General features: G+C 39.5%; 1 protein-coding gene across 5 annotated transcripts in view; it reads left to right on the top strand.

The window, feature by feature from the left end:
* BCKDHB (branched chain keto acid dehydrogenase E1 subunit beta) overlaps window positions 1-12762 on the top strand; it is a 280770-nt gene that overhangs the window by 99080 nt on the left and 168928 nt on the right. Inside the window, exon 9 of one of the 5 annotated variants that reach the window (XM_081250892.1) lies at window positions 780-1436. The exons of the other annotated variants lie outside the window; for them this stretch is intronic. Within the exon in view, the coding sequence (XP_081107018.1) occupies window positions 780-824 (45 nt within the window). The 3' untranslated portion in view covers window positions 825-1436. Of the gene's footprint in view, window positions 1-779; window positions 1437-12762 lie in introns of those variants that run through there. 5 annotated transcript variants of the gene reach the window in all.

Here is a 12762-nt window from a genome sequence, read left to right as displayed (position 1 = left end):
CATTGTTTTATTTTAAGAAACTGCCGCAACCAGCCCAGCCTTCAGCAAACACCCCCCTGATCAAGTCAGCAGCCATCAGCACTGAGGCAAGACCCTCCACCAGCAAAAAGATGATGACTTGATGAAGGCTCAGATGATTGTTAACATTTTTTGAACAATAAAGTCTTTTTAAATTAAGGTCTGTACATTTTTTTTAATTTATTATTTTAATTTATTATTTTTGGCTGCATTGAGTCTTCGTGGCTGCGTGTGGGCTTTCTCTAGTTGCGGCGAGCAGGGGCTACTCTTTGTTGCGGTGCGCGGGCTTCTCATTGCGGTGGCTTCTCTTGTTGCAGAGCACGGGCTCTAGGCACGTGGGCTTCAGTAGTTGTGGCTCGCAGGCTCTAGAGTGCAGGCTCAGTAGTTGTGGCACACGGGGTTAGTTGCTCCACGGCATGTGGGATCTTCCCAGACCGGGGCTTGAACCCGTGTCCCCTGCATTGGCAAGCGGATTCTTAACCACTGCACCACCAGGGAAGCCCATGTACATTGTTTCTTTACATTGTTTCTTTAGACATAATGCTATTGCACACTTAGTAGACTACAGTATATTATAAGCATAACTTTTATATGCACTGGTAAACCAAACACTTTCTTGTGAATCACTTTCTTGTGACTCACTTTATTGCAGTGGTCTGGAACCCAACCCACAATATCTCCGAGGTATGCCTGTACACTTAAATTATTTGAGTTCCACTCAAGATTTTCATTTCATTTGAACTATCTGCTTTTGCTTTTAGGAACAGCATGAAAAGAAAGAAATTCATCACCTCATTTCCTGGTGAACAAAGATCATAGGTACATTGTGCTCTGAGTTTTTTTTCTTTTTTTTTTGCGGTACGCGGGCCTCTCACTGTTGTGGCCTCTCCCGTTGCAGAGCACAGGCTCCGGATGCGCAGGCTCAGTGGCCATGGCTCATGGGCTCAGCCGCTCCCTGGCATGTGGGATCTTCCCAGACCGGGTCACGAACCCGTGTCCCCTGCATCGGCAGGCGGACTCTCAACCACTGTGCCACCAGGGAAGCCCCTGTGTTCTGAGTTTTAACATTTGAGGTGTAACGTAAAAAAAAAAAAAAAAAAAATCTACATTTGTTGACTTTCTGTGTTTCTCTTTGATGGCCGTTTAACTTACTTTCCCATTAAACTGGTACTTACACTTGATGAAATTGTAGTATTTATGCTATAATCTGTAAGATTTTCTTGCCTTTCTAAACACCCCAGTTTTGCAGTTAAAATTTAACTTAAAAATTATTGAAACTATGGTCTATAAAGGTTTTAAAAAATAAAATTAGGATGTATGCCACTTCCCTGTTTAATTTATCTACTCCAGAATGGAAGCTGATACTATCAATCATGGGCAGTCAACCCTTCCAAACACCTACACTTCCTGTCATACACTTCTCTTGATTTTTCTTCCAGGAGCTTGGTTTTTCTCTCTACTTGTTTATATTTTCTTTTATATCTTTAATTAAGCTATATAGTTTCTTACATAGCTGTTACATTTTGTTTATTATTTTATTTTTAAAATTTGTTTATTTATTTATTTTTTGACCATGCTACGCAGCATGTAGGATCTTAGTTCCCTGACCAGGTATCGAACCCACGCCCCCTGCAGAGGAAACGTGGAGTCTTAACCACTGGACTGCCAGGGAAGTCCCTTAAGTTTATTTTTTAGTATTTTATTTTTTGTTGATATTGTGAATAGTATCATTGTTATTACGGTTTTCCGTCTTTCACCCTTCCTTTTTTTTTTGAGTATGACAGTAGAAGAGATTAAGATAAAGTAATACATTAACATGGTAACCAAACATCCAGCACAGCGGAGCTTGTAATGCAAAACAGTGTTTCCATCCCTGTCCCTAGGCCCACCCCCTAAACACAGCCACTTTATTTTTTTTATTATTGAAGTATAGTGGATTTACAATGGTTTAATTTCTACTGTACAGTAAAGTGATTCAGTTATACATATATATATATATATATATATATATATATATATATATATATATATACATTCTTTTTCTATATTCTTTTCCATTATGGTTTATCATAGGCTACTGAATATAGTTCTCTGTGCTGTACAGTAGGACCTTATAGTTTATCCATTCCATATACATTACATCTGCTAATCCCAGCCTCCCACTCCAACTCTCCCCCAAGCCCCTGCCCCTTGGCAAGCACAAGTCTGTTCTCTATGTCTATGAGTCTGTTTCTGTTTCGTAGATATGTTCATTTGTGTCATATTTTAGATTCCACATATAAGTGATATCATATGGTATTTGTCTTTTTCTGTCTGGCTTATTTCACTTAGTATGATAATCTCAAGTTGCATCCATGTTGCTGTAAACGGCATTATTTCATTCTTCTTTGTGGAGTAATATTCCATTTATATATATACCACATCTTCTTGATCCATTCATCTGTTGACGGAGATTCAGGTCGTTTCCATGTTTTGGCTGTTGTGAATAGTGCTGCTATGAACATAGGGGTGCATGTATCTTTTTGAATTAGAGTTTTGTCTGGGTATATGCCCTGGAGTGGGATTGTAAACACAGCCACTTTTAACCATTTCTCTCTTTTGTTCTTCTGATGGCTCCTTCCATATCTCTAAGTAATACATTGTACATTTCTACAGAAATACTCACTAAAAATAACAGGATTAATGGAAAAAATAGGTTGGGCAGACCACTTAAAACCTGTCACTTTGTAACTGGAGCAAGGAAAGGTTTGTAACTAGAGGCAGGAAACCTGCTGAGTTATGGAATTAAGGGCAAAATGCATTAAAGTCGGGGAGAACCATGTGGTAAACACTTCTAAAACAGAGCAGATGGGCCAGCCTGAGCTAAGAGCCATTGTGTATGGAACTGTCTTTCTCTGAGGCTCTCAGCTCTGTGGTTATGCTTTGCCTTTTACTGTGTCTCTTAGTGGCATGAAACATTAATGTGCTGGGGCAAATTGCATGTGTGCCAGCATGCCTAGGTTAGTTGCTGTTGCCTCTGGCCCCAAAACATGTTCCATACCTTGTGCCCGAAAATTGGACTCCCCTTGCCCAGTCCCTCATATGGCTCACTGATGAATTAGGCTTGATTGACAGAGCCTAGGTCACATCTTTATCTTAGCTGTGATGGAGACTGGAAATGAGTTTCTTACATTCTACCTTGAGAAAGTGGGAGTAATAGTTAGGGAAACTGTCAAAAGTGGAGAGTATGTTCAAACATTTTGGGTTATCAGGTATAAGGTCCAACACACACATATGTGCATATGTATATTCGCACACGTATATCCATGAACTTAGATCTTCATTCATCAGTTTTAAACGTTATTTCTTCCCCACTCTGACACATGAAGATTCAGTGTGCTTGCATTACCTCTAGCTTCACCTCATCATTTCTGCAGTTTTGAGTTATAGCATTTTATTTCTTCTACTATTTGCCTTTTGATTTTCAATTATTTCTTTAAATCTCTATTTCTGTGTTCTATTAACTCTTCTCATTATCTGTTGACCTTTTACTGTGTAAGAAGGTGACATTAATGTCCTCTGTCTCACCTCTCCACCTCTTTCTTCCCTTCCAGTTTCCACTTTCTATCAGCTATTTATTTTTATGTTGCCAAGACTGATAACATTAAATTCTGTTCTGTAACTGCAATTAAACCTTCCAATTTTTGTCTATACATTGATTCTAGAAGTTAAAAACCAGTAAATAATACTCTTGATATTATTATGGTAACATAAATATTTTTCACCACTGAGTTGACCAAGGGAATAATATTCTGTGTTTTTACATCAGACCAAGTGTTCTCTGCCCTCGGGCCCCTCAAAGGAGATGTTCTTGGCATCCAGATCAAATGGTTTGCCTTTTCTTAGAGTGCATAAATTATACAAAATCTTGCTACATTTTAGATGCTTCGTATTTGGGCCATTGGCATTCTTTAAGATCATTTTGGATTTTTTAGAGTTCTGAATTACCTTTCCTTTTCTCCTTGAGAAGGCGTAACCAGCCTGTATCTTGCAGAGCAATACTGTGTCTTGGAGTCTACTTTACTTTCTGCTTCTCCAGGGAGTCCTCTGGTCTCCAGTTCTAGGCTTGACTACCATTCTCTAAATCTGCTGCACGACAGTCTTTGGAGATGTTTATCCATTTCACTCTTACAGACTTTGTTTTATGGGTCTTTCCTCTTCCGTGGTTTTCTCCCTCATTTTGCTGAGGGAAGTACATAATTAACTTCTTCAAGCAAAAAGTGTATGGACAAGGGAGACTTGTATTTATTTTGGACTCACACTTGATTGATACTTGACTGTGCAAATTGTGTGTGTAGAATTCTGTGTTCACAGTAACTTTCACTTAGGACTTTGAAGAGGATGCTTCATTATATACTTGTATCATATTGGGGTAAAAAAGTTTCATGCCTGCCTGATTCTCATTCTTTTGTAAGTGATCTCTCTGTGTGTTTGTTTTTCTGGAAACGTTTATGATTTTTTTTTTGTACTTTTATACTGAAATGCCATAGGTCTGTTTCTAAATGCATGTCTGTTTTGCTCATCTTGTTTTGCCTCTCATGACTTTCCTCTGGGGATTTATTACTTATTTAAAAATAATTATATCTTTTCTCTTTAGTATATTTGCTTTTCAAAAATTTCTTACCAGTTGGTGAGTAGACCTTCTCAGTTGATTCTCTGTGTCTCTCGTCTTTTCTATCCTAGTTTTTGTCCCATTATGTTCTTGCAGTATTTGGGACATTTCCTCTATTTACCTTTTAATTCTTACTTTGCCTATTTTAATTTCAGCAATCAGAAATTTTTTTCTTATGCTCGGTTCTTTTTGAAGCATGCTGTTTGTGTTGGTTTATGCCATATCTTCTTCTCTTGTTCTGGGTATACTAATATAATATAAATTCCATTTATATATATTTTAAAATAACAATAGTTTTTTACAGTTCTGTCCTATACATTATCTCTGTTTCTTCAGTAGTTTTGGTTTTTCTGGTAATATGTATTTTTTTCTCCCTGTCGATTGTTCTGGAGAGCAGACTGGTACAGTTTTCCCAGAGAGTGCACAAGGGTGAGACTTTGCTATTTAGGATGAGTGAATGGGCAGGACGGGGTGCCTCTAGATGTCCAGTAGAGCTAGGATTAACTCTTGGACATCAACCCCTCCATTAGAGGCCTGTCTTTGCAGGCAATTTGAATGGTTTTGTCAGAGACTGGCTTCTTTGCCGGGATTGTGTCTGGGGCCAGGGTTGGAGAGATGTGTTTTTACTGGGGATGTGGGGCAGCTGGTACAACTGCTTTATATAATTCCCCTGTTTGCATTCCCAGTTCTTAAACCCACCTTCCCGACCTGCTCATGAGCCCATCTGGGGTCTCTGGGGACCTTAACTTCCTCTGCCCCTGTCCACCCCCTCTGCACCCCCATGGGTCTGGGCTTTAGCTTCCTCTGCCCTTAGTCTACATTCCATCCCACATCCACCAGAGACTTGTTTCAGTCTCTTTTGCCTAATTATCACTACCCCTCCCCCACTTTGTTGTTTTGGCTGTTACAGGTTTTTTCCCCCTTTGTATTCATTTCCTGCCTTAGGAGAGAAGGAAGGCAAAAGCGTACATTCAGTCAGTCATCTTGAGTTGGAAAGCTTCTCTATTACGTTTTTTTTTTTCCATTTTTTAACAGAAACCCTGATGATTTGTGTCTTAGTCTATATATAATTTCACCAAAATCTTACTCATTTCAATAGTTTCTTAGTTGATTTTGTCTGATTTTCTTGGTTGGTAATCTTATCCTGCAAGTGAGACCAATTTTGTCTCCTCTTTTTTAATCTATATACTTATTTTTTTCTCATTTGGCCAGAACTGCTGAACAATGTGGAATGTCAGCCATGATGGCGCACATTGAATGTGATGTTTCTAAAGCCTGACATGAATGGATTGAGTTGTTAAGTATACCATGAAGAGTATCTTCATTATATAGATTTCTGGCTTACTGAGAAGGTATCAGAAATCTCCCGCACAGGTAGTGTTTTTGAGTGAATGGATTTGGCATTTACAGCCTGAGTACCTCTTATACTTCTTTTGCCAATAACCCCAATTGCAAAATTGGCGATGGGAAAGAAGGGAAAGTTAGCTTTCTAAAATAATGAATCCTTCCAATAGAGTTTAGCAAATTTTAGATGACAAAGGTGGTAAATCATCATGGGGCAGCAAAATGAATATTATTTCTTGACAGTAAATCAAGCAAAATAAGATTAACTAGCAGCTATAATGGATCTTCTTCCCTAAAGCCAATAAAGACCTAGTGAAACAACCATAACTGGAGAGATGCCGACATGTAATAAGTACGGCCTCCCTGATTGACAGCTCAACAGCGGGTCATCGCAAGGACAGAAAGATCTGGTTTTTGGTTATCATGTAGAAGAAATTAACTGCTTGATTTATTTTTATTTTTTAGAGGTGCTTTAGGAATTGCCTTGTAGATATTAAAACCGATTCATGATGTGAAAATCCAGAGTATAGTATTTGGAAATGCCAGGAGGAAGTTGTGGGGAAGCAGTTTTATGTAGAAGAGACTGTATCAGTTTTATCCATAAAGGGACTATAAATCATTTGGAACTGTCAAAATGAGTGCCCCTTGTGGTTGTGAGACCCTCATTGATGGGAGAAACTTGATGATCATCTGGTAGAGATGTTAAGAGAAGAATTGGGGAGTGTTGTGTGAAATGAAGGAGAACCATCCTTTAGCATTTTTGAATATAAAAAATATTGGGTTGGCCAAAAAGTTCATTCAGGTTTGTCTGTAAGAGCAGGCAGAAAAAACGAACGAACTTTTTGGCCAGCCCAATATCTCAGTATTAAGTAATGCAATAAAATAATACAGATATTATAAGAAGTTCTCCGTTTACCTTTTATGTTTTACACAGGATTTCTCTCATTTCTAGTAAAATGCCTTGTGTCCTTAGACTTTCCTTTTTAAAAAAAATGATTTCAGGTTATTTTATTTTAATTAATTAATTAATTAATTTGTTTTGGCCGCACTGTGTGGCTTGCGGGATCTTAGTTCCCCAACCAGGGATCAAACCAGTGCCGCCTGCAGTGGAAGCGTGGAGTCCTAACCACTGGACCGCCAGGGAAGTCCCTCTTAGACTTTTCTTTTGCTAACTTTATCGTCTTTTTACCATAATCGAGTGGTCATTTATTTCTCCAGTTCTGAGTAGAACTGAGATCCACTAACCAAGTTTTATAGTGATTTTATTATAAATCTCTGGCAGTTGCCTTTTTAACTTTCCACAACTGCTTTCCCCCCACCACCTCACTCCCCCTCACCCCCCAGGGTAACCCACTTTGACTTAGACTGGATCACCTGCAGTATCTCTTTTTTTAAAAATAAATTTATTTCTTTATTAATGTATTTAATTTTTGGCTGCGTTGGGTCTTCACTGCTGCACGCGGGTTTTCTCTAGTTGCTGAGAGCAGGGGCTACTCTTTGTTGCGGCGCACGGGTTTCTCATTGCGGTGGCTTCTCTTGTTGCGGAGCACGGGCGCTAGGCACACGGGTTTCAGTAGTTGTGGCACACGGCCTCAGTAGTTGTGGCACACGGGCCTCAGTAGTTGTGGCTCGCGGGCTCTAGAGCACAGGCTCAGTAGTTGTGGCGCACGGGCTTAGTTGCTCCACGACGTGTGGGGTCTTCCCGTACCAGGGCTCAAACCCGTGTCCCCTTCATTGGCAGGCGGACTCTCAACCACTGCGCCACCAGGGAAGCCCACCTGCAGTATCTCTTGAACTGTTTGTTCCTTCCGTTCTCAGTGCCTTACTCAAGCCATCATGATTTTTCTCTAGGACATAGTGTCCTCTTGCTCATTTAAAGCCCACACTTTTGGCCAGGGTAATTTTTCTAAACTGAAAAACCGCATGAATCCCTACTCCTGTAGTTCAGTTCTGTCAGTGGTTTTGGGTCGCCTTCAAGACAATGTATTAGGACATATGGGTCCTCCATTCTCTGTCCCTGGTGTGCTATCTTACATCATCTTCTGCTGTTTTCTCCACACACGTGTGATAGCCTAGGTCTACCAAGTTGACTGTAGTTCCCTGAAAATATCCTGCTCTTTGTTGCTGCAGCCCGTTAGCACCTGTTGTGTCCTCTGCATCTCCTTCCCTAGATGGTCTGAGGGCTGATGAGCCTTTCAGCACTCACTTTACATGTTTTCACTTTACACTTTACTCACTTTACATGTTTTCTCCTCCAGGAAGCTTTTCTGGACCTGTTTTCTCATTGTCCTTTAAGTCTTTCCTTCCATCTCTGAGAGCAGGTTTCCCTTTGTGTTGTTTTTAATGTCCTCATCTCATTCCCATTAGACTCTGCCTCTTACCTATCTTTCACAGCTATTAGTATCAGTGGCATCATATAGCAGGTATGAAATCAAAGTTCATCTCTTGTCCCATGATATATGAACTCTCCACTTATCCAGAGGTTAGGTTTCTTAGAATCTTTTTTCCATGATGTGGCTAAGTAGGTAGAAAAAGAATTCTAAGTAGCTTATGGTCGGTTGCCATAAAACCTATGCGTAAAAGCACACACACACTGATTCTATGAGGTCCTTCATCATATCCCTTCAACTTTTACTTTACTTAGAATTCAGACAAACTTGTTTACTTAGTGTCATAGCTCACATTAGATTAGAAGCGACATATTAGAAGATGTAGCAGCAACACACTCGGAGGTGGGGAAGAGATATGTTGACAAAGGTAAGGATGTTGACGAGACTAAAGCCCACATACTCATAGCCTGGAACAAGGCACCCTATGGGAAAAGAAAAAAACAATAAAAAGTGCATAGAATATTGAAAAAAAGAGCCATAGTAGTTTGTAGTTACTTAATGTAGAAACAAGGTAGACGTCTACCTTGATTGCAGTGTATTATATTTGATGTCCCAAATTCTACCTGCCATGATGAAGAGATTCATTGCTGTTCTCCACACTTTGTTTGAAATACAATCTTATGGCTTAAAGGTATGAGTGGGGTGAACTCTCAAATATGTTGAATAACTCAGCTCCCTACAGCGCAGGATAAATGAGTTCTTGCTGAGTTTCCTTCTAAACGCTGCAGGGTGACTGGTGCTTTGCTTCTAATCATTCATTTCCCTTTGGTTATAATCACATTACTGGTAATGTTATGTAGCGATCTTCTGTTAGGGCATTTTTCTATCAATTTCTGATTTCTCATGTCACACTTGGAAAATAATAAAATGACCCCTTTCTCTTGGCTCTTCTTTTCTTTTTTTTTTTTTTTTTTTTTTTAGTTCTTTCAATCATGGAACTGCTTATGAATTTTTGATGGCAGAAACCTCAGTATGTTATTAATTTTGATACTATTTGTATTAATTTCCTCCAGCATTTTCCAAACTTTGCTTTGATTGGATTGGTGGGGAAGAAAGAAGGGGGAGATTACGTCTCCATGTTTGTAGGTTGAGATATTGATGTGTGACAGGTACCATGTGTAGTAACAGTACTACAAGTCCCTGTGTTGGGGCTTGGGGCTATTAATCTCCTTGGCGTGACTCACTTGAGGCATGACTCTTCTGTCTCCTGGTGTGGTTAAACTCCTCCAGGGGAGGCTGGGCTGGTGGTGCCAAAGGGCGGAGGCAGGTTGGCTAATCAGTTAAGTAGCCTTTTATCTGAGAGTCTAGTTTCTCATTAGTATTTCTGACCAAAAGGGTTGATGGTTGGAAATATGGATTTTATTTTGTTTTTAATTAGTCTCTCTAGGGATGAGAGGCTTATTTTTGAAGACTGGAATTTTAAGGAAGCCTGACAACCCCAATTTCCATGTGACTGAAACATTTTGGCAGCTGAAAAAGCTTTCACAAGTAGGAGTAAGAGCCCGACTTTCCACTGGGAGTGAGACTCACGCAGAACCTGTCCCTCTGCTCTGGGTTTACAGCGGTTCCCTTGGGACATTTAAAACAAAATTTTTATTGGAGTACAGTTGACTTACAGTGTTGTGTTAGTTTCAGGTGTTCAGCACAGTGATTCATTATACATATACATAGATTCATTCTTTTTCAGATTCTTTACCCATATAGGTTATTACAGAGTACTGAGTAGAGTTCCCTGTGCTGTACAGTAGGTCCTTGTTGGTGATCTATTCTATATATAGTGGTGTGTGTATGTTAATCCCTTGGGACTTTCATGCTCCTGCGCCCCTAATGACTCCGAAGACTCTCACAGGGCTCTCATCACGTGCATTATAAAGGTCTTCACTACTCCATCCCGTATTTATGCGTCTTAAGCAGGTCAGCTGATATCTCCCACAGGCACAGAGCTGTCTAGTGCTTCATCATCTCTACGAGAAAGGTATTTTCCTCCTCTCTTATATATACCACCATAAAATGATCTTTTACATTACCACAGTTTTACAACCTGAGAGGTAGAGACATTGGTTGTTTTGCCTAAGATGCTGGAGGAAAATAGAGAAGTAGCCAAAAGTGAACAGCCTGGCTCCCTGTGCAAACTTGACACCCTGATGACGGTCCTCAAGCTCCTTCTAGACTCTTCCCATAAAAATGAGGCGACCAGTTTTCTTGTCCCGCAGCTCTATTTGTTAGAAAGACTTCAGCTGAAATTTGCTTTTCTCTAACTTCCACCTATTGACTTTTTTTTAAGCATCTTTATTGGAGTATAATTGCTTTACAATGGTGTGTTAGTTTCTGCTTTATAACGAAGTGAATCAGTTATACATATACATATGTTCCCATATCTCTTCCCTCTGGCATCTCCCTCCCACCCTCCCTATCCCACCCCTCTAGGTGGTCACAAAGCACTGAGCTGATCTCCCTGTGCTATGCGGCTGCTTCCCACTAGCTATCTACCTTACATTTGGTAGTGTATATATGTCCATGCCACTCTTTCACTTCGTCCCAGCTTACCCTTCCCCCTCCCCGTGTCCTCAAGTCCACTCTCTACATCTGCGTCTTTATTCCTGTCCTGCCCCTAGGTTCTTCAGAACCTTTTTTTTTTTTTTTTTTTTTTTAGATTCCATACATAGGTGTTAGCATACGGTAATTGTTTTTCTCTTTCTGACTTACTTCACTCTGTATGACAGTCTCTAGGTCCATCCACCTCACTACAAATAACTCCATTTCATTTCTTTTTATGGCTGAGTCATATTCCATTGTATCACCTATTGACTCTTATTCATCTCTCTCATGAGACCATGTGTGCACCTACTTCTACACGACTTGTCTTCGAATATTTGGGCAACTTCCAAGCCTCCTCATAGTCTTCTCATCTCTAGACTAAATGTTCTGTCCATCCCAGTCCACCGTTATTTCCACCTTTTGGTTTCCAGATTCCTCACAGTACTGACTGCTCTTCTCTGGACATACTCTCAATGTCCTATGACCCTTTTAACTTCAGGTGGCTTACAGATGATACTTGAGATGTTGTCTGTCTAGCTGAATGCCTAGAAGGACTTATTTTCTCCTGAGACCTGATCTCTATCATAACCTAGAGGGAGACTTATGATTTTTATGTTTCTGTTTTGGAATACCTGAGAAGAAGTGAGTTCCATGTCATTGGATATGTTAAGCAGATATATGTGATGTCAGGGAAGTTATAGATAAGAACAAAGAGAAAGCATGTTGGGAGTGTAGTGTCCTTGCAAAAATAATTTTAAATGTCTATTTTAAAAAACACCTTTATGAAATACCAACTCTAAAATATAGGGCATGTTAGGAGATGGTTTGGGGGTTGCTAGTCTACCATCTTCCCAGGTTGCAGCCTTCCTGAATAAAGCACTTTTCTTTTTCCACCAAAAAAAAAAAAAAGGGCATATTAGAGTGCATAATATTGGGAATAATACTTGGAAATATTCTTCTCTTAGAAGTGATAATATTATATCACTTAGATGCTTTTGTTCTTTGACCAATCACCGAATCAACTTGGAGGGATATTTTGCACCTGTGAAAGACAGCATCTTTTGTCAAAAACCTTTAGTTCACAAAAATTTCATTGATATTTTCCCTTCACGTAACATATAGCGCTTTAGTTTTGTCCACATTTGCCCACATTGTTTTACTTAGTTCTTTATAGAGTCAGCATTTAGGGCAAAACAAATAGGTTGTTACAATCTTTAAAAAAAACCTTAATCAGCATTGTTATTAGCATTGTTTTGTTTATTACTAGCTATTCACCCATTTCTTTTACGAGGTTAATGTTAACTGTGCTTTGTTAGATGATCTGAACCATTTATCAGTGACATTTTTGTGAATGGAATATTGTTTACTCTTAATTCTGAAGTCAAATTATTGAAACACGTATTGACCTTACTATAAATTCGTGACTGTGTAGCTGATAGATTTTGCCAACTTATTGCAATGAGAGTTTTTGTGGTGTCTCTTTTGAGGTAAGTAATTCTTTAGTGACTCTGTTAACAACATTACCCTGTAGTGTATAGGGTCTTATCTTTTTTCCATGTAATTTTTTAAATATGTGGCTGTTGTGAGATATTTAGTCCAATAATGTTGCATATAAGGGCACTCAGTGAGAGGGCTCTTGTGTTACAAGGAAAGGATGTTGAAAACCCCAAATGTCTCAAGCAAACTGTGGTCTATAACAGTTCCACCCTCAGGAAAGGGAGGCTCCTTGAAACTTCCATGACTACTAATCGGGAGAGAGAGCACACATGGTCTGGTTGGACTGAATCCTCTAGCCATCTTACCAAGCCAGGGCTATGAAAG

The sequence above is a fragment of the Mesoplodon bidens genome, assembly GCF_964165515.1.
Source record: "Mesoplodon bidens genome assembly, chromosome: 12".
Lineage (NCBI taxonomy): Eukaryota > Metazoa > Chordata > Mammalia > Artiodactyla > Ziphiidae > Mesoplodon > Mesoplodon bidens.
This window is presented reverse-complemented; position numbering and strand designations above follow the sequence as displayed.